General features: G+C 40.8%; 1 protein-coding gene across 1 annotated transcript in view; it reads left to right on the forward strand.

Moving 5' to 3' along the window:
- Positions 1-21,789, forward strand: part of LOC126199464 (uncharacterized) — a 148,036-nt gene extending 126,247 nt beyond the window's left edge. The window contains exon 5 of the mRNA XM_049936385.1: positions 20,560-21,789. Within this exon, the coding sequence (XP_049792342.1) occupies positions 20,560-20,675 (116 nt within the window). The 3' untranslated portion in view covers positions 20,676-21,789. The remainder of the gene's footprint in view (positions 1-20,559) is intronic.
- Positions 21,790-22,925: the final 1,136 nt, after the last annotated feature.

Here is a 22,925-nt window from a genome sequence, read left to right on the forward strand (position 1 = left end):
TAAGTACAGAATCATCGTGAAAGGCTGGCAGTACTTATATGTCATTTATAAAATAATAAATATGCCAAAAGGGCATTAGTCACAAAGACATTTAAGATAAAAAATTGTGATGGCGGGGCAGTAAGGGCTGCTTTTTACTGACGCGGTTACAGGTTGCAACCGGACTGACGCACCAGCGTTAACAAATGCGGCCAGGTGAACATGGCACTGCAACGAGCGCGCCATCTAGTAGCCGTAGATACAATTAGGCTACTTCACATTTACATATAGGTAGAAATGATTATAAATCAACAGTAGTTGGTTCATAATGGAAAGCAATATTTGTCTGATAGTAGCATACAACATAACATTTTGTCTACATCGAAGCTTATGACAGTGAGATAAAACATGAAAACATCATTATGAAAATGTAGAAGGGACTGAATGATAACTTACAGAACGCAATATCGACGTGAAATACAGCCAAGAAACATTTGATTATTAGAAAACATAGGACTACCTTAGAAGGAAAAGAACATTTCGGCAACCTGCACAAGGAGACCCGAAGTCAGATATCGAGTAACGGCTTTATACCGTTGAAAAATTTTTTGTTACATAGCTGTAGCTGTTTTTTAAAGATGAGGCTATCCTTTCGAGCAAGATGTTTGAAAATCTCTAATTCTTCTAGAATATCTCCGCCCTTTCTTTGCGGCGTGCAAAATGTAGCTACCGCAGATGGCTTTAGGTGAATGACCTGTAATTAGAAGATGGTCGGCAAAAGACGAATTTTGGAGGGTAGCGCCATTTTTTATTAGCAAGTGTTCTTTATATCTGGTAGTGAAGGCACGTCCAGTTAGTCCTATATAGTAAGAGGAGCAAGTATTGTAGACAGTTTAGTAGACACCAGAATTTTCTAAAGGGGAACGAATAGAATGTAAATTATGAACGAAGTTTTTTATTTTCAAATTGTTATTAGTAGAAAAAGCAACGTTGCAATGGTATTTCTTCTGGATCTGATAAGAGATAGGTCACACGAAAGGAATAGAGAAATATTTTTTTGAGTTAGACTCGATAACAGAAGTACCTATCGTAGCAATTCTTTCAGCAGTTTTCGTTTTAAGGACGTCATCTACTATGTTAGGTGTACACTCGTTGTTAACTGCTACTGTTTTAAGTAAATTGGTTTCGTCATTGAACTTTTCTTTAGAAAGTTGGATGGAAATGGCTCGGTGAACAGCAGAATGAAAGAAGGCTTTTTTATGCGATTGTGGATGAGTAGAAGATGCAGGAACGATCTGGTCGGTATATGTTACTTTTAGAGAAATAATGAAAGAAATTTTATTTGTTTCTATGGTAAGCGTCAAGTCAAGGAAGTTTAATTGACGGGCCTCATTTTCAAATTCGATAGTGAAAGAAATTTTCTCATGGAGATCATTGAATAGGTTAAAAAATGGCTCTGAGCGCTATGGGACTTAACATCTGAGGTCATCAGTCCCCTAGAACTTAGAACTACTTAAACCTAACTAACCTAAGGACATCACACACATCCATGCCCGAGGCAGGATTCGAAGCTGCGACCGTAGCCGTCGCGCGATTCCAGACTGTAACGCCTAAAAACGCTCGACCACTCCAGCCGGCTGAATAGGTTAAAAATACGATCAACACCGTCAGCGGGTCCTTTGTAGATGATAAGAATATCGTCAACGTATCTGGAATAAGAAAGAATGCCTATTGACGCAGCTGGAAAACAATTAAAAACATTTTCTTCTAGGGAGTTGATGAAAACATCAGGGAGGATACCAGCTAACGGATTTCCCATAGCGAGACCGCCGGATTGCTGGCAAGGATGTCCATTAACTTCGAAGCAGTTGTACTTGACTACGACTGAGATGAGATTCATAAAGTCTGTGATTTGTTCGTCTGAAATCTCTTTTTTGAACCGACGTAAATTTATTTCTACAATCATAAGCGTTTCCTATCCGGGGGCGTTAGTATAAAGATTTTTGATATCGAAGGAAACTAACTTGGTGTCTCAACTGCATTCTAAATCTTTTATTTTTTTGGACTAAGGTGTGACTATTTGGGACGGAAAAATTTTTCACAAAAACGAATGATTTTCTCAGACTTTCATGTAGAAATTTGGCCTCATTATGGTATGCACTGTCCATACTATTAGATATCAGGCGTATAGGATGATTAGGTTTGTGGATTTTAAATTGAGACAGAAGTTTTGGGGGCTGAGGGTACCTGCTAATGAGCATTTTCTTCTGTAACTGTTTGAGTAGGAAATTTGCTCTGTTGATGGCTGTCATGACCTCTTTTTGTAAAACTGGAGTTGAAACCTGGTTAAATCGTTAAAAATAGTCACCGAGGGCTGTTTTCTTTCAATTATTTCCGAGAGTGTTAGTTTGTTGTATGTTACCAGTGGTACACAGCAGTGTGGACAGGTTTACAGATGAAAAACTGAACGATGCTCACCTCGTACGTAATTACTCTGATTGCAATGGAAAAGCAGCACGATGACGCTGTACTGCTGTGTCACCACAGCGATAGCAATTACACAGAAGCGCCAATGAAACTGGTATTGGCATACCTGGTATTCAAATACAGACATACGCAAACAGACAGAATACTGTGCTGCTGTCGGCAACGCCTATAAAAGACAAGAAGTGTCTGACGCAGTTGTCTGATCGATTACTACTGCTTCAATGGCAGATTATCAAGATTTAAGTGAGTTTCCGCGTGGTGTTGTAGTCGGCGCACGAGCGATGGGACACAGCATCTCCGATGTAGCGATGGAGTGGGAACTTTCTCGCAACACCATTTCATGAGTGAACCGTGAATATCAGAAATCCGGTAAAACATCAGATCTCCAACATCGGTGCTGCCGGAAAAAGATCCTGCAAGAACCGGACCAACGACGACTGAAGAGAATCGTTCAACGTGACAGAAGTGACACAAATTGCTGCAGATTTCAATGCTGGGCCATCAACAAGAGACAGCTTGCGAACCATTCAACTAAACATCATCGCTATGGGTTTTCGGAGCCGAATGCCCACTTGTGTACCCTTGATGACTGCATGACACAAGGCTTTACGCCACGTCTGGGCCCGTCAACACTGACATTCGACTGTTGATGACTGGAAACATGTTGCCTGGTCGGACGAGTCTCGTTTCAAATTGTATCGAGTGGATGGACGTGTACGGGTATGGGGACAATCTCGTGAATCCATGAACCCTGCATGTCAGCATGGGGACTGTTCGAGCTGGTGGAGGTTCTGTAATGGAGTGGGCGTGTGCAGCTGGAGTGATGCGGGACACCTGATACGTCTAGTTACGACTCTGACAGGTGACACGTATGTAAGCGTCCTGTCTCATCACCTGCATCCGTTCATGTCGATTGTACATTCCGACAGACTTCGGCAATTACAGCAGGACGCCCCACACGTCCAGAATTCCTACAGAGTAGCTCCAGGAACACTCTTCTGAGTTTAAACGCTTCTGGTCGCCGTCAAACTCCCCTGAAATGAACATTATGGAGCATATCTGGGATGCACTGCAATGTGCTATACAGAAAAGATCTCCAACCCCTCGTACTCGTACGGATTATGACAGCCCTTCAAGATTCATGGTGTAAATTCCCTCCAGCACTACTTCAGACATTAGACAAGTCGATGCCACGGCGTGTGGCTGAACTTCTGCATGCTCACAGGGCACTACAGGATACTAGGCAGGTGTACCAGCTTCTTTGGCTCTTCACTTTACATCGCACTTGTTTTGTACCTGTCTGAGACTTGTGCCGTTAGTCTATGGTGGGCACTGAACATCTTGGTGACTGGCAGGCTTTGTTCAAAGCTGTGACAAGCTGTATAAACTATAATTAAGCTATTACTCTCTAACCGAAGTCAGCCGGCCGAAGTGGCCGCGCGGTTCTGGCGCTGCAGTCTGGAACCGCGGGACCGCTACGGTCGCAGGTTCGAATCCTGCCTCGGGCATGGATGTGTGTGATGTCCTTAGGTTAGTTAGGTTTAACTAGTTCTAAGTTCTAGGGGACTAATGACCTCAGCAGTTGAGTCCCATAGTGCTCAGAGCCATTTTCTAACCGAAGTCCGCCGTTACCGGATACCAAAATACCGGCTAAATATCCCTTAACAATATTCGAACTGGTATAGGCGAAGTTTGATTTCGTCTCGCATGTCATACGCGACGACAAATGATACTCTATTAGCGATTATCAGTTTCTACAAACTAGAAGCAGAACAGCAGTGAAAACTGGATGGCTTGTCAAAGGGAAAACCGACATATTAGTACATTTTGAGGCAAAATAGTAGTAGCCAACGACTTGGATCGAACTGAAAGGACCTGATGTTAAACCACCAAAAGTTGCTACTAGTTTCAATAATCTTTGCGAAACAAACTGTCATTCCAGTATAACTGCCATAGGTAATGAGATACCATTGAGAAACTTGGGCGATGGGGACCATTACATGTTACACTTATTTTTATCGTCATAATCGTACCACAGACATACAATGAAGAGGTTCCACCAAACTTCCAGTTGGTGTAGTTGTTCAGCGTACCTCAAAAGGACGGGGAACTTAGGAATAGAGATAAATAGAAAACTACAATTACTTTACACTTATTTATTGATGTCAATGATTAGTCAAGAGAATGCCATTACTGACTCCCAACGACATCGGCGTTGCATGTGCCGTTGCTCCGTCGTGATGAATCCAGCTGTTATTAGGAAAATGGGGCATATCAAGTGCAACAAGTCTTTCCGCCATGGCAAATACCGAAGAAACGATACAGTGGTAGCGGACCCATTATCACCTTCAAAACAGTAGAGGCTTATAACGCCGCCCCATGACATGGCGCACCATACAGTAACCTTACTGCTATACAACGGAGCTGATGTGGATTTTGCTGAGGCCAACAGCGAAAATTATGTCTAGTCACCAATCCACTGAGGTGGAAGTGAGCTTCGTCCGACATCCACAGATTGTTCATGAAATTGTCGTCGTCTTCTTGCACTGTTGTTAAAATGCGTTCGGAGTTTTGTCTACGCATTAGCATATCATATGGATGGAACATTAAATGCACTTTCGGTATTCGTTGAACACTCTGCGAGACTCTGCGTGACCTCGAGTAGAGCACTATGGGCGTCTTCCGGAAACAGTTTACACAGCCCTGGTATTCTCTCCTGTACGAACGGTTCAGTGTCCCCCTGCAGATTGCATCTTCATTGCAAAACCAGTTGCTTCAAAATTGCGGACCCACATGTTGACAGCTGGCATTAAAAGGACACGATAGTGCCGCCCGATGTTGAAATGACACCCAAATTCTCGACGCGCCGTCTCTTCATTACCATTCTTGTAACCGGCTCTTCCGCAAAGGTACGCTACACACTTTCATTGCTCCACGTTTACTGTTTAGTAAGTGGCAAGACAGTGCCAGTAGCATTCGGTATGTCGTTCTGTGCCACCTGCCTCGCAGCGTTGCCTCAACAACTTCCAAAATTTCCCATTGTTTTGAGCCACACTGTAGTTGTTCTAATCTGTCCTACGAGCCATTTGATGGTCTGATACGCCAGTGTATCTTGTGAGTGACTTCTCTGAATTCTGCTGCACCGTACTTCCAATTGGTCTGCTTAATGTGTCGAAGTCTTAGTCTCCCTCTACTGATTTTGACCCCCCATCCCTACCCCGCTCCCCAATTCCAACCATTACCAAATTAACTACTTCTTAATGGTCAGTTTGTTTTCTGTCAACTTATCCCTTGATTTTGTATCATAAAGTGTGTTCTCCTTGATTCGGCATCTCTTACCTACTTACTCGATCAATTCAGGTAATCTTCAAAATTCTTCTGTGCCAACTATTCAAACCATTTTCGATTCAGGTCAACAGATGTTCCACTTTCTTGCTGACACAATTACAATGACATCTAGAAACCTTGAAGTTTTATTTATTCCTACGAAATTCAATTTCTTACCCAAATTTCTCAGTAGTTTCCTTTAATAGTTGCTCCATGTACATAGTCAATAACTTGGGAGTATGCTATAGCTCCGCCTTGCGCTGTTCTCAGTTACTGATTCATTTTGGAGTCCTTCGACACTTAGAACTTACTATGGTTCCAACGTTTGCTGTCCTTTCGTGTGTGCCGCTGATAAATACACGTATAGCGAAAACACAATCTTGAGACACCATTAAGTTCGGCACCACGAGGGAGAAATTGTACAGTGCTGAGCTTTGCAGTACTCATAGTTTTATCTTTACCGGTTGTGTGATGCACAATTAGAGGCTGTCTCTGTTGTCTAGGTGCTGTATGATAAATGTTCATGCATTGCACTGCATAACCGAAATTGACCAATGATGGTTTAAAGAGAGCCTGTAACGTCTTGTAATAAACAAAGACAATATATTATGTAATAATTAAAATATTAGATGTGTCATATTGTGTCATTATGTAAAATTATGTATTATTTTCTTTATTTTTTATTTTTGAGAACGTCTGTGTCGGCGAGTAATAAGACCGACACAGAAGATAAATGTTGTACAAAGATCACCAAATGAATTTGTATATAAGGCATGATGTAAAGCAATGTCTCTGTTCTTCTTAGTCTAGAAGCTGCGAGATAAAGATCTCCTGTTATTGTCGTAGAGAGCGTGAAGGTAGCATTCTTTTGTCGAGATTGTGAATTGGACGCCATTGCGCGTGAATGTACACAGGTCTGTAATTATTAAGATATTTAAATGTTTAAATAGAGTTGTTTAAATGAAAACTTGTATTACTTAAATGTTAAAGTGTGCCTGCCTATTATCCCATCCTGTTAAGATATTTTTCAGCCATATAAAAATATTATCTGTGGAGCTGATCTGTGTGGAGAAAGAAGAGCCGCTGCCGCGGCGTATTTAAACGACTTACAATATAGTCGAGTATACCGCAAGGAAGCGGTAAAATAATAGTAAAAAATAATATTATTTCTTTTAGCTCCCAGGCTGGCAGTGAAGATCAGCAGATTTTATGATGTGTTGCAGGTTGACGCGGGCTGCTGATAGGATATAATTTTCAGTGCAAATAATTTTATGTACCTAAAGAATCTGATAGGAAACTTGCTGTGCTCCGTTCTGATCTGGCTAAATTTTATAGTGAATACGTAATTTTCTTTAATGAGAGTCTCATGTTCTTGGGCTAGCCGTGGTATGAAATAGCATTTAGTAAGAAATAAAATCCACTGCAAACTTGTAATTGTGAACGATCGTACGAACTGTAACATCAGTGATCATAGGACATTAATTTCAACTTTGAATAATTACGAAGTAGGAAAGATATATTGATACTTAGCATGAGTTGCAGTTACTAAAGAATCGTTCTTTAAATTGTAGGCCAGATTCAGAACAATAATACTTCCATCATTTTATTTTGCTAAAAAAGGTAACGATGATAAAGCAATTAAAAGCACAGCATTGTTAAAAGAATTTCACGTCACTCTTCCCATATATTTTTATAAAAGCAACAATTAACGAAAGGGAAATCGGCAACAGATATAATAGTTTTTTTTTTAAGAGAGAAGACGTGAAACTGGCGCCCAAAAACGCGGGGCCCGAATTTGCAGTGGCCACAATTATAAAATTTTATGTATTTTCTTTCAGTGTCTATTGTTATGTAGGTGTATATGTATATGTATTTAGTGTTAAATGTATGTATATCATGATCTATGCTATGTATTAATGAATGTTCAAACACTCTTACATGACAAAACGTACTACTGCAAGCGAGTTTGAGAAGACGATCCTGATTGTACTGAGAAGCTCTAACGACTACGTAATCCGGGGGCAGCCGGACCCCGAGATAATAGAAACTAAAGGTAAGACTACAGTGTAGTTGTCCTGTTTGTAGAAGTTGAGCTCCAGTGAAGTAATCTCATATCGCTAGTGGTGTGCATACTGTACGTAGTTTGATGTTAGTATTTGTGACAGGACAAAGTTGATGTAGATAGGAATTTTTAGTGTGCAGTGTAGTGTATATAAAGTGATGTATTTTGTGTGCAAGGGGAAAAACTGTTAGATTTTGTGTTTTAGTAAGCAATTTAGGAATATGGTTAAGTTGCGTAGTCAACGTCCAAGCAATATGGATACTGAAGAACAACAATTAGCTTGTGAAGGAAATGTGGAACCGGGTGCCTCAAGTAGTACTAGTACGCTCTTTGAAGATATAACTGGCGAAAATGTGGGGGCAGGGCCACAGGAAGTAGTGCCACCGCCCACTAGTCATCAAGTCGATGTTGATAAAGAAATTGTACCACCACCAGAAAAGCAGGAACCAGAGAGTGGTAATCTGCCTGGTGGGTATGCAATTCAGGCTATATTAGAGCGTGTGCTAAATTACCAGGCAAAATTTGCGCAACAGCAAGCCGAGCGAGATCGCCAGCAAGCTGAACGAGATCGTCAGCAAGCTGAGCGAGATCGCAGGCTAGAAGAAAATTTACTTGCCCAGCAAGCTGAACGAGATCGTCAGCAAGCGGAGCGAGATCGCAGGCTAGAAGAAAATTTACTTGCCCAGCAAGCCGAGCGAGATCGCCAGCAAGCCGAGCGAGACCAGCAACTTGTGCAATCGTTAGAAAATATGAAAAAAGAGATAGCAGATATGAAAAAGAATTACGAGTCGATACCTAAGGCCGTGCAGGAGCTGACTGAACAGGTCACCCACCTGCAAGTAGCAAACACTAACATGGTAGATGAAATAGGTGTCTTAGCCAACAGAGTAGAAAAGCTAGAAATAGATTCCACACAGCTTGTAGAGCAGAAGTGGAATGAACAGGCAAATAAAATTGAAACAGAATTTAACTCATGGCTAGAAGTGAAGGAGACTGAGATTGACACGAATATTAATTCTAAAGTAGAAGCAGCAATAGCAAATAGAGATTCAGAATCGTTCAGTACCGCCGTAAATAGTCAGGTACAGAACGATGTGCAAACCATTAAACAAATACTCAGTGAGGATATTCCGCAGTGGCAAGTGAATGTTAACAAACGGATATCCGATCTGGAGAAGGGTTTAGCACAAAGCAGGAAACAAGTGGAACAGGAACCTCTGTCGCCAACAGCCCATGGTTTTGGCAACGCACAAACTTATATGCGATACAACAATGGGGAATCTGTAGTCGATAATGCGAAGAGCTGTAGCTCCGGTTCGGAGCACACAGCATATGTCCCAGCAGCAAACCCATGTAGTTCAAAAATATTAGTGGAAGAAAGTTTAATTAAAAATAGACAATTTCAAACATTTACTACTGAAAGGAAATCAGTACACCCAGTGGTATTTATAAAAAGTTTTAAAAATATCTTACCCAGTGTATGGAACGAAACACAGAAAATACAATACGTAATGTCGTACATTCAAGGTGACGCAGCACTGTGGGCTACAGAAGTAGCAGACAGCTGCAAGACATACGAACAGTTTGAAAGGGCATTTTTATCGAAATATTGGTCGCCTTGTATACAAGAGCGACTAAGAAAAGAGGTATATAATCCCGAACCGTACTCACCACGTCTTGGGAATTTGAGGCGGTACTTTGAAAAATATATAAACAAAACACGCTACTGGGACGAGCCTATATCACCGAGAGACATAATAAGACTACTCAAATCCCATTTACCAATTCAGATCAAGGAGAAGTTAATACATGTACCAGAAAGCGACATGGAAAACTTCCTGTCGGTCCTAGATTCCATAGATTTGATACAGGAAGATGTAAAATCGGCGTGCGACCATTTGCGGAATAATGGGTCGGGATGTAATCACGACAGAAACAGTAGTGCGCAGAACCACAACCATAGAAATGGTGGGGGTGGTAGCAAGCGACAAGAACAATCGCAAAATGGTAGTAACGGTAGAGGCCAAAACGGGTATGGACAACCAAATTATAACAAAAAGCGTCGATTTGACGACAGATACGAATCCGGAATGTCAGGGACCAACCGCTGGAAAAATGCGCGAGGTCAGTGGCAGAGTAATTATAATGATAGTAATCGAAATTGGCAACAGAATCAGTGTAGAAGCCCAGAGCGACAGGCTAGTGACCGGTATGACAACAATAGACCACCACCGCAAAACGCGCCTATTGCGCAGCCGTGGCGGCCTACAGATCAGAACGTACATATAGTGGAGGTCGCGGACAATAGCCGTCCAAGTACCTCCCAAGTAACTAATCCAACAAACTAGAATCGGCCTCGATATGCTCTCCATCGACGGCCGAGGGATGGAGTGAGAGCAACTCGAGTAATAACAGTAATAGACCTGGGATACGCATGCTGCGATACAACGAAGGTGTCAGTATGGATAAAGATCTGCTGAACGAACCGCACGAATGTAAGAAGGATAATAACGAAAATGTGCAAGCTATTATTGAAGCTAGAATCAATGATGTTGCAGTAAACATAATGATCGACACAGGTGCCTCAGTAAGTGTGATGAGTATGGAGCTATTTAAAGCACTGGGAAAGGGACATAGTATTCCGACCTTCCCGGTTAATAATTGTAAGGTGTCTGGAGCCATTAGTGCACAGAGCCAATCAGTTAAGTACCAGGTGCAGGTGGAGATTTATAAGGAGGGCGAAGCCATAGTGAGCTCGTTCCTCGTGGTTAAAGGATTGAAGGTGGCCTGCATTCTGGGAGTAGATTTTCTCCGTGAGAGGGACGCATTGATCGACCTCTCCGTGGGGAAACTAAGCATAATTAATAGGGGTAGAAGGATTGAATTATCTATGATGAAATCGAAGGAGGTACTTGTGCCGTGCTGTAATCGAATCGATATCAAAGGTAGGAACCCTTGGGTACTACACATCGATGATTTTTCACATGCAACAGACCTCTATTACCCGAATTTAGAGGATCAAAATTTCGAAACAAATGTTGAGGCATTTCAGACTAAAGTGCACGAATCGGAAGGTTTAAATGATACGCAAAAGCAACAGTTGACGCAGCTGCTATCGGAATATACTATGGTATTTACCGACCGTCCAGGAATAGTCAAAGGGTACCAATATCACATAGAGGTGATACCCCATAATACATACTGTCGCGCAACCTACTCCATCCCTTGGTCGAGGAGGGAATTCGTAGCTAAAGAGATTCAGAAGACGTGAAGTTATTTATTCAGTGACACATAATATATAAAGAGTAATAGGTGTAAAAAGATTTTAATTGTGTTTTAGAATATAAGTGTGTTAGTATTTAGAAAGAAATTTGTGTGTAATGAAGTTGGGAGGAAGTGGAATCAGAAAGTGAGCAATAGCTTACACAGGACAGATTTTGTTTACAGACAATTAGTCATTAAGATATTATGTGCTTATTAAAAAATGAACAATTTTCTTGTTGTATAAAGGATTAATTTCTTGAACCATTTTCTATGTGTAGTGTGTAAGTGCAATTAATGATGCAATCTTATAGAGTAAGGGAATTGCTGTAATTGTATTAGGATAAGAAACCCCGAGAGAGAGAGTCTTTACTAGCCAGACATTGACTTTGCAATATGCAACAATGATGTAATGTGATGTTGGCTGCCAGTAGTGATTTGAGAACGACACTGGAGCAGAACCTAATTAAAAACGAGCCCGTTCCGTGGAAACTCCGTTCTGTATGTAGCAATGCTTCAATTGAAGCCTGTGTACTTGGTACACGACCTTGAATATTCATTACGCGATACGCGAGTTAAGTCAGACAATGCAGAACCTACACTGTAGTCATATAGGAAAAATCATTAAAAATAATGTTATTGCTGAACGAAGTATTTATTGAACAATATGCCCGAGTCAAGCTGTCATGCACATGGTAAAATCTGTTTGATAGATGGGTGATAATCAGGCAAGCTACACTAAAAAAAAAAAAAAAAAAAAAAAAAAATATGTATAAAAAAAAAAAAAAAAAAAAATTCACACACCGTTAAAAAAAAAAAAAATTTACAAAAGGGCCAAATACGCCTAGCAACAATATGAAGAGTATGTTGTGATAAAGTGAAAACCAATAAATGCTATGTAAATCAGAGTGACTATGCAAAGAACAGTTAAAAGGTGTTAAAAAATAAACTGTGTGCATAAACACTTAAGGACAGGACGGAATATTGTGTGTAGTAGGGACAGAAAATGACTGTTGTATCTGCACCAATATATACGTCGATAAATCTAGTGTTGAGTGATAGACTGTCCTAGTGCAGCGCTCAACGAGCAATAGACAGTGTATAAAAACAGTAGTTATTGATCCGTTCGGAGACGATTTACACAAATATCGCTCAACGGAGACATGTAGTATGAGTGTAACGAACCATTTTCGCGTGTTGAAAGACGCTCTGGCAGTGCATCAACCGTGGAAGTGAGTGAAAACGTGTAGTACAATGTGCGTGTGACGAACTCTGAATACCAGTGTCACGATGCTACAAAAAACCTGTTATCACGCCAAAACATCCTGTGCATACCAGTGAAGCGACGGCTTACTGAACAGTAAACGCTTTTAACAAATTGCCTCTTCTTCCACAGCTAGTAATCTGTGTCCTTAAAGACAGTACACCGTTGTGGAATGTTTGTTTCATGCGCCACGACGGGGAGCCATGCGGAGAAGCAGAGACGAGTGCCGTGCCGCCATCCAGCCGGTTGCGGTAAACCACTGCCACTCGCCGACAACAGCGAATGGTTCAGCGCGGTTCGCGACTGCTTGGGCGCCACGCTAGCACGACCTCACTGTTATTGAGAGCCGGTCGTCGAACCCAGCGGCCGTCGGTACGTGGCGTTCCAGACGACGCTACTCAACAATTGCTTCGCGCCGCCAGCTCCATACCACATTGTTGTCATTCAAATGAACTATTAACTATATGTATAATGTGCTAACATGAATGGTGTTTAATGGACACGCAATGACGTGATAAACATTTTTTTTTGTTGTTATCCAACACGAACTCACAATATTCATGGATTTAGTGATGTATCGATCTAATATGTTTGCGTCATGTTAATGAAAGACACTCGCACGAATGCTAGACATTTTAAACCAACTGTCGCGAGTAAGTGCAAAGACGGTTCAGTATACTATTGTAAAAATGTGTAATAAGTGACTTTCATAACAATCCAGAATACAAGTAGTATATTGATAACAAAGAGACTAAAAGTGTAGCATACTATCACAAATAGCCTTTGTTATATGTGGACATTGAATAGAGTCTGAACTTTTCGTGAGATGACCATGGCTCCGGCGCAGTTTTCCCAGGTTTTCTGATCGCACGTAGCCCGAATGGGGGAGCCAAATAAATGTAATGACCCTGGGACTAGGTTGACGGTCACCTCGCAAAGTGTAAGAACAGTATACGAAGTGTAATTAAACCTACAGTGTAAAAGAACTGAGTAGTGTAAAGTGAATGTTCCAACCAAAGTAATAAACCATAAACAAGACAGACGTTAGTGGCAGCATATTGCCGAACATTTTCATCGTTAGTCAAATGCTGCCAGGGGGCAGTGTAACGTCTTGTAATAAACAAAGACAATATATTATGTAATAATTAAAATATTAGATGTGTCATATTGTGTCATTATGTAAAATTATGTATTATTTTCTTTATTTTTTATTTTTGAGAACGTCTGTGTCGGCGAGTAATAAGACCGACACAGAAGATAAATGTTGTACAAAGATCACCAAATGAATTTGTATATAAGGCATGATGTAAAGCAATGTCTCTGTTCTTCTTAGTCTAGAAGCTGCGAGATAAAGATCTCCTGTTATTGTCGTAGAGAGCGTGAAGGTAGCATTCTTTTGTCGAGATTGTGAATTGGACGCCATTGCGCGTGAATGTACACAGGTCTGTAATTATTAAGATATTTAAATGTTTAAATAGAGTTGTTTAAATGAAAACTTGTATTACTTAAATGTTAAAGTGTGCCTGCCTATTATCCCATCCTGTTAAGATATTTTTCAGCCATATAAAAATATTATCTGTGGAGCTGATCTGTGTGGAGAAAGAAGAGCCGCTGCCGCGGCGTATTTAAACGACTTACAATATAGTCGAGTATACCGCAAGGAAGCGGTAAAATAATAGTAAAAAATAATATTATTTCTTTTAGCTCCCAGGCTGGCAGTGAAGATCAGCAGATTTTATGATGTGTTGCAGGTTGACGCGGGCTGCTGATAGGATATAATTTTCAGTGCAAATAATTTTATGTACCTAAAGAATCTGATAGGAAACTTGCTGTGCTCCGTTCTGATCTGGCTAAATTTTATAGTGAATACGTAATTTTCTTTAATGAGAGTCTCATGTTCTTGGGCTAGCCGTGGTATGAAATAGCATTTAGTAAGAAATAAAATCCACTGCAAACTTGTAATTGTGAACGATCGTACGAACTGTAACATCAGTGATCATAGGACATTAATTTCAACTTTGAATAATTACGAAGTAGGAAAGATATATTGATACTTAGCATGAGTTGCAGTTACTAAAGAATCGTTCTTTAAATTGTAGGCCAGATTCAGAACAATAATACTTCCATCATTTTATTTTGCTAAAAAAGGTAACGATGATAAAGCAATTAAAAGCACAGCATTGTTAAAAGAATTTCACGTCACTCTTCCCATATATTTTTATAAAAGCAACAATTAACGAAAGGGAAATCGGCAACAGATATAATAGTTTTTTTTTTAAGAGAGAGACGTGAAAAGCCCTGTCGAGAATGATATCTAATGTACTAGAATTTGCTGCATTGTTGTCTGTGTTGCTGTTTTGCTCCCGTGACTATACTCATTCAGTAAAAAAGAAAAACAAATGCCCTTCAGTCACGAATCGTGATCGTTATTTCAATAAATGATGCATTTCGAGCCCTGGGGGCTCATCTTCAGGTGTTTGATCACTTTATATACAAAGACCAAACCAAAAAATTACATAGTGTTTCTAGTAGTTACACATATTACAGTTTTTGGGCAGGGTATGAGAAGCTGTATTTATATTCATACACACACTGTTCGTCTCTCGAAACGTTTGGAAACAACGTTCTAACAAGTTAGATAACATCTAAATGTTAAAGATGTTACATTTACATACAAACACAGGTGTCGATATTCCTAAGATGATACACAGTGGTTACAGTATTATTTATATATCAATTTCATTTGGAAAAAAATATCTATGCAAATATGAGCGGACATTATTTTATTAAACGATTTCATCTATTAAATACTTGTGGCTTTTGCAAAAAATAAAATGCCGAAAGAGGTGAAAAACCGCGGCTGTTAAATTCTATTTGTACACTTACAATTTTTTAATAAAACGTTCTCTGTGTAACATTATTTCTAATTGTTCTAGCAGATCAAATTCTTTTTATATTATTTTCCAGGCAACGATCTAACTGTAGTCTGCACAGAAAATAAGGCAGTCGGGAACATTGGAATGCTATGGGGTGAAAGAATTATAGGTGGTAGTCCGTGTTGCAGTAGGTTTCCGTTAAATTTCTAATTGCCATCTGTTACTCATTATTGTAATGGTCATGTCTAGAAAGTTTATGCCACACTTACTTGTTGCTCAGTTGTGAACATTATGTTCTCATGGAAGTAGTTAAACAACTGGGTTAATTCACTAATATCATCTTTTGTGCAATTGGTTAAAGTATCATATCATATCAGTTGTAAGGCAGAAAATTATGTTTTTGCTGATGTGGTGGTTGGATTTCAGAGTATTGGCTTCAAAATTGTTTATAAATATTGCAACTAGCTATCCACACAGGTGTGATGTTGTACCATGGCCATTTGATTGCTTGTAGAGTTTATTGTTGATGTACAACTAACAACTAGAATGAGGTTTTCACTCTGCAGCGGAGTGTGCGCTGATATGAAACTTCCTGGCAGATTAAAACTGTGTGCCCGACCGAGACTCGAACTCGGTACCTTTGCCTTTCGCGGGCAAGTCCTCTACCAACTGAGCTACCGAAGCACGACTCACGCACGATACTCACAGATTTACTTCTGCCAGTACCTCGTCTCCTACCTTCCAAACTTTACAGAAGCTCTCCTGCGAACCATGCAGAACTAGCAGTCCTGAAAGAAAGGATATTGCGGAGACATGGCTTACCCAGAGCCTGGGGGATGTTTCCAGAATGAGAGTTTTCACTCTGCAGCGGAGTGTGCGCTGATATGAAACTTCCTGGCAGATTAAAACTGTGTGCCCGACCGAGACTCGAACTCGGGACCTTTGCCTTTCGCGGGCAAGTGCTCTACCAACTGAGCTACCGAAGCACGACTCACGCACGGTACTCACAGCTTTACTTCTGCCAGTACCTCGTCTCCTACCTTCCAAACTTTACAGAAGCTCTCCTGCGAACCATGCAGAACTATCACTCCTGAAAGAAAGGATATTGCGAAGACATGGCTTAGCCACAGCCTGGGGGATGTTTCCAGAATGAGATTTTCACTCGCAGCGGAGTGTGCGCTGATATTCTCATTCTGGAAACATCCCCCAGGCTGTGGCTAAGCCATGTCTCCGCAATATCCTTTCTTTCAGGAGTGCTAGTTCTGTATGGTTCGCAGGAGAGCTTCTGTAAAGTTTGGAAGGTAGGAGACGAGGTACTGGCAGAAGTAAAGCTGTGAGTACCGTGCGTGAGTCGTGCTTCGGTAGCTCAGTTGGTAGAGCACTTGCCCGCGAAAGGCAAAGGTACCGAGTTCGAGTCTCGGTCGGGCACACAGTTTTAATCTGCCAGGAAGTTTCATATCAGCGCACACTCCACTGCAGAGTGAAAACCTCATTCTGGAAACATCCCCCATGCTGTGACTAAGCCATGTCTCCGCGATATCCTTTCTTTCAGGAGTGCTAGTTCTGCATGGTTCGCAGGAGAGCTTCTGTAAAGTTTGGAAGGTAGGAGACGAGGTACTGGCAGAAGTAGAGCTGTGAGTACCGTGCGTGAGTCGTGCTTCGGTAGCTCAGTTGGTAGAGCACTTGCCCGCAAAAGGCGAAGGTCCCGAGTTCGAGTCTCGGTCGGGCACACAGTTTTAATCTGCTAGGAAGTTTCAACTAACAACTACTTTTATTTATTTCCATGGTGTGTTTCAGAGAGGTGTGACTGGTAACAGCAAAATTATTGTTTTGATCCATGTCAGTAACAGTTATGGTGAAGCCTAACATGCATGAAAGTAAACATCATGTTATTAACTCAAGTATGACCATTCTATAAATCCATGCCAAAGGCAAACAACTATTCGTCCATGTACACACTCCACATGTACAGACATCAAAGAAAATTAACACACACACATACATAAACTGCCCTCTCCTCCCTTTTGTATTTACCAAGGATTAGATATTTCCAGGTTTCCATCACAGTCCTTAATTGAACAAATTGAATAGCCTGATGCACAAAACTCAACAGATCCACCCACACAACAAAAGTTTGCACCCACTGTCAGCTCGAGAGTGTCTGCGTCTGTTTACATTAATAAGAGTGTATCTATCTGCATTTAAATCATAGTCAGCGTGTTACTTCAACCATTGCTCTGATATAGCATGTTACAGAGAAAACATTAGCAAATCACAGCTCTATAATAATCTGAGAAACCCATATTTCTATCATAACCATAACTTTGCTCTCTTTCCATCTTTAACGAAGCCCTGTGTTTCTAAATTTCACCGCCCTGCCCCCAAATCTCTCTCTCTCACCGCCACATACACTACAGATGTAGCACAATAATAAATAAGTAAATTCTTATACACACAATTTTCAATACTGCTGTAGAATCAGTTACTTCACAGGTTCTGTCCACTTGACATTTGTAACATGCCATTCTGATTATTAAATGCGTGAAATGTATTAAGTTATGCAAACTTGACAGAAATAATCTGTGACCACTGGAGATATTTACAGTTGTATTTCTGACCATCTAAGCAACATATATTTCCACTGTGCTTTGAGACTTGTTCAGAATAGTGTCTGATTTTGTTAAATGTTCTTTGCATTTACTAGAATCTATATGCCATCAGTCCACCTTCGAAGCTAAGTGGTCAGAATAGATGAATGCCATGCGGGAGACCCTGGTTTGATTTCCAGCTGGGTCACAGATTTTCCCCACTTAGGGATTGGGTGTTTTCTTGTTTTCATCATCATGATCATGCCATTCTCATCTACATGTCTGTTATCCATTCTGTCTTTACAAAGTTCATGATGGTGGAAGTGGTGTAGCATCATAGCCAAAGGAGTTTGTGACCATTGAGGGTATTTTTAATTTTACAGTTATAGTTCCGTCCATGTTTTCTATTAGAAACCACAACAGAAGTATGAGACATGTATGGAAATAGTGTTTCCTTTTATCTTGTAGTAAACAATGCCACAACTTGCCCCAAAGATGAGGCCAACACACACATGTCATATTAATGCACAGAAATCTACCTGAAGATGGAGGTTTAAAATATTAATTTGCATCGTGGAAGCATATAAATTGTGACTGATAACAATGAACTTGTAGTTTCGTTCAGTATCAATAGAAGTCATTTTAAAGGCATATCAGAAATGTTCACACTTAAAGTTCATGTGATCATAGGTAAGTATGTCGAACTAATGTTGATTTGACACACTTTCAAGAAAAGGTGTAAGCAGTGTTCGTCAGTATAGAGTTGTGTCATTATTTCATTTAAGTGATTGCAGCTGCTAGCCTAGAAGAGTGTTAGTTATTGATCTATGTATCCCATCCTGATGACAGCGTCAGACATGCTGCATGCTTCATTTTTCACTGCCTAGCTATTAACCCCCAGGTTGTCACTGTACGTTTGCCATGGCTGAGAGACTGAACAAAGAAAATGGGAAGTTTGATGCAGTGCAACATTCTAGTAGCCAACAGAGCTTCATTTTGTTCTTTTTTTCAGTTAAGTCCCATACTACTCAGAGCCATTTTGTTCTTTTTTTTTGGAGATATCTATGTTAAATAATCGTCTACCATTTACTTTGAATGTTAATCTGTCCTGTTTTAAAGAGATATAAGCAGAGAAAGTGATGTTAATTGTCTGTCGAATGCCTTTATTTCAAAGAAAATAAAATGAATTGTTTTTGCCATTGCTGAGTTTATTGATGATATACACTACTGGCCATTAAAATTGCTACACCACGAAGATGACGTGCTAAGAAGCGAAATTTAACCGACAGGAAGAAAATGCTATGATATGCAAATGATTAGGTTTTCAGAGCAAGGATGGCGCCAGTGGCGACACCTACAACGTGCTGACATGAGGAAAGTTTCCAGCTTGACCGGCGTTGCCTGGTGAAACGTTGTTGTGATGCCTCGTGTAAGGAGGAGAAATGCGTACCATCACGTTCCCGACTTTGATAAAGGTCGGATTGTAGCGCGATTGCGGTTTATCGTATCGCGACATTGCTGCTCGCGTTCGTCGAGATCCAATGACTGTTAGTAGAATATGGAATCGGTGGGTTCAGGAGGGTAATATTGGATCCCAACGGCCTCGTATCACTAGCACTCGAGATGACAGGCATCTTATTAAAATGGCTGTAACGGATCGTGCAGCCACGTCTCGATCCCTCAGTCAACAGATGGGGACGTCTGAAAGACAACAACCATCTCCACGAACAGTTTGACAACGTTTGCAGTAGCATGGACTATCAGCTCGGAGACCATGGCTGCTGTTACGCTTGACGCTCCATCACAGACAGGAGCGCCTGCGAAGGTGTACTCAACGACGAACCTTGGTGCACGAGTGGTAAAACGTCAGTTTTTCGGATGAATCTAAGTTCTGTTTACAGCATCATGATGGTCCCATATGTGTTTGGCGACATCGCGGTGAACGCACATTTGAAGCGTGTATTCGTCATCGCCATAATAGCGTATCACCCGGCCTGATGGTATGGGGTGCCATTGATTACACGTGTCGGTCATCTCTTGTTCGCATAGACGGCACTTTGAACAGTGGACGTTACATTTCAGACGTATTACGACCCGTGACTCCACCCTTGATTCGATCCCTGCGAAACACTACATTTCAGCAGGATAATGCACGACCACATCTTGCAGGTCCTGTACAGGCCTTTCTGAATACAGAAAATGTTCGACTGCTGCCCTGGCCAGCACATTCTCCAGATCTCTCACCATTTGAAAACGTCTGGTCAATGGTGGCCAAGCAACTGGCTCGTCACAATACGCCAGTCACTACTCTTGATGAACTGTGGTATTGTGTTGAAGCTGCATGGGCAACTGTACCTGTACACGCCATCCAAGCTCTGTTTGACTCAATGCCCAGGCGTATGAAGGCCGTTATTACGGCCAGAGGTGGTTGTTCTGGGTATTGATTTTTCAGGATCTCTGCACCCAAATTGCGTGAAAATGTAATCACATGTCAGTTCTAGTATAATATACTTTTTTCCAATGAATACCCGTTTATCATCTGCAATTTCTTCTTGGTGTAGCAATTTTAATGGCCAGTAGTGTACAATTACTTCTCTTAATTAATTTTTTATAATATGCTTCCGAGTTGTGACTGATCCTTCTTTCGATGTCAATAGCAGCTATGGTAAGGCCTAAGCTGCATGAAACTAATTGTTTTCTTGTGTGCCATTGCAGGAGAGCACCCAGCAGCGATGCAGCACGGCGAGCTCGGCGGGGCAGCGACGAGGAGCGCTTCGCTACTTCTTGCAGCGTCGTTGGCGCTCCTTCATGCGTTGGCCGCTGGCAGGTGATGTGGCCGCCGCTAACGGGGCGGTAGCGTCCTCTCACTGCGCATGCGCTGACCATAGCTGGTGACGCGTCCACACACTATGCACGCGCTAGCTGCCGGCTGGTGACGTTCTCACCTGCGGCGCATGCTCCGGTCGCCAGCTGGTGACACTTAACATCGGTGCACATGTTCTGTCTGCTGACTGGTGATGCGTCAACCAACTGCGCATGCGTCCTGGGAGCGGAGCGTAGCATCGCCTCTGGGATATTCCACTTCTGTGACGCTACACGTATTTTACATTCCTTTTTGGGGTTCACACCTCGTGCGATGAGTAGAGCTTCACCCCTTTACATTTCCAGGGTGAGGCTACACCAAAAACTGTACGCATAGAGTGCTGGTCCATCACGATTGAACTGTTCAACGCAAAACCAGAAAGTTAAACAAAAATATTATCACCAGACATTATTTTAAAATTGTTTCACTTGGAAGTGTTGACTGCCGTATATGGCGACACCATTACCGCAGGGAACTTTTATGGGTTTAGAGAGACTGCTGAGGTGACCTCTTCACCTCACACATAAACGTTATGGGAAAACGTGCACCTCAAGTTATGTCCCTATAATGTGGAGTGACAAGTGTTGTTATTTGAGTTATGGTCTAGAATTTCATACTTGGCACTCAGACGTTACAAGATAATCATTAAGGCGTTGTGGTATATTGTTCTTGCGACTGTACGCTTGAGAATGTGTGAAGTCGGTACCTGCATAACGTCATAAAGGAAGAAGACAAACCTAAAGTGCTCTCAGAGATTTAGCATGTTATGTGAAGAAGCGCCAGGGCGCCCCAGTAATTCATAATTCGCATGTTGCATCTACAATAGTGATTAGTTTTCTTTGGAAGTTATTCCTTAGCTGTAATGTCTAAGAGAGAGTATGATTTTGCAGAGTCTTGTTTTGTTACAATGGGAAAAATAGGTAAAGGCGTATAGCAAACAACCTAGTCTGGGTCTGTTGACAGAGAGACTGATTTATACAACGTAATGGCGTAAAAATAAACGTATTTCTCCTTGGTTTGATGTTCAGATTACCTTTGGTTGTACACAAGATGTAATTAAACTCACTGTATTCTCTGTAAATTGTGAGAGGTATTAATAAATGTTTATATTATATGCTATGTTTCAACACACCATTATTTCAGACATGCCACCCCCCCAAAAAATACTGTAATACTGCAATATATCTACACGCCCAAATTACATAGCCTCCTGATTTCAAGGTGTTGTTCAGTGTTCAGGGCAATTTACTCCTACAATACGTAGCAGTAAAGCAATCCATTCAAGATTAGTTCATGAAGCAGCTATTGGTTTTATTAGATTCAAACACAAATTCGTTCATATATACAGATCCATACACATAAATACAAGCGTAATGTGTACCAAAATTACTTAAAACACATAAACACTCTCTCTCTCTCTCTCTCTCTCTCTCTCTCACACACACACACACACTTTTTTTTTTTTACTTTCTTTTAGTTTTCACTCGCCACGTCACTGATTTGTAACTTATTACTATAATTATTGCTGTAATAAGCTTTTTTCCAGTCTTCTTGAGTGAGTATGTTGTTCAGTTTCAGTACCAATCGAAGAAACTTACTAAGCTTGTATTGTTGATAAATGCGACACTAAATAGCTGCAGATTACGGCAGCAGTACTTTGACAAAATTAATGGAGAAAAAACTACTGCCAATAATAATAACATCAGAGTGAAATTATACTGTCATGTTACACAGTCAGTACAAGAAAATTACATAAAGACAGCTACCGTCTGTGTAGTGGAAACTATGAAATCGTAACAAGAAAATGGACGTAATAGACGATGAACAGCTATTACGGTAAGTACATTTCATGACAAAACATGTCATTAATATGCAGTATGACTTATCTGAGATGGAAGTATATGCAGCTATTATAAAATTACTGTACTGCATCTTAACTCCTTTGATATTAATTGTCCGATAAGCATCGGAATTATATCGCATTGATTTTATGGAAAACCGTGCTAAAGGAGGAAACTATGTGGACGGAATAGTACAGGGCAAGATTTATTTCGACTATTCACCACTCCGGGCATCATGCATATCAAAATGATGATACATCATCTAAGAAGACAACAATATAACAATAGCAAAAGTAAGTAACAATAACAAAAGTAAGTATATGATGTCTGGGTTGAATACGAGAAATAGATATTCTAATATAATATAGATTTGTTCA

Source organism: Schistocerca nitens, chromosome 8 (assembly GCF_023898315.1).
Source record: "Schistocerca nitens isolate TAMUIC-IGC-003100 chromosome 8, iqSchNite1.1, whole genome shotgun sequence".
In the NCBI taxonomy this organism is placed as follows: domain Eukaryota; kingdom Metazoa; phylum Arthropoda; class Insecta; order Orthoptera; family Acrididae; genus Schistocerca; species Schistocerca nitens.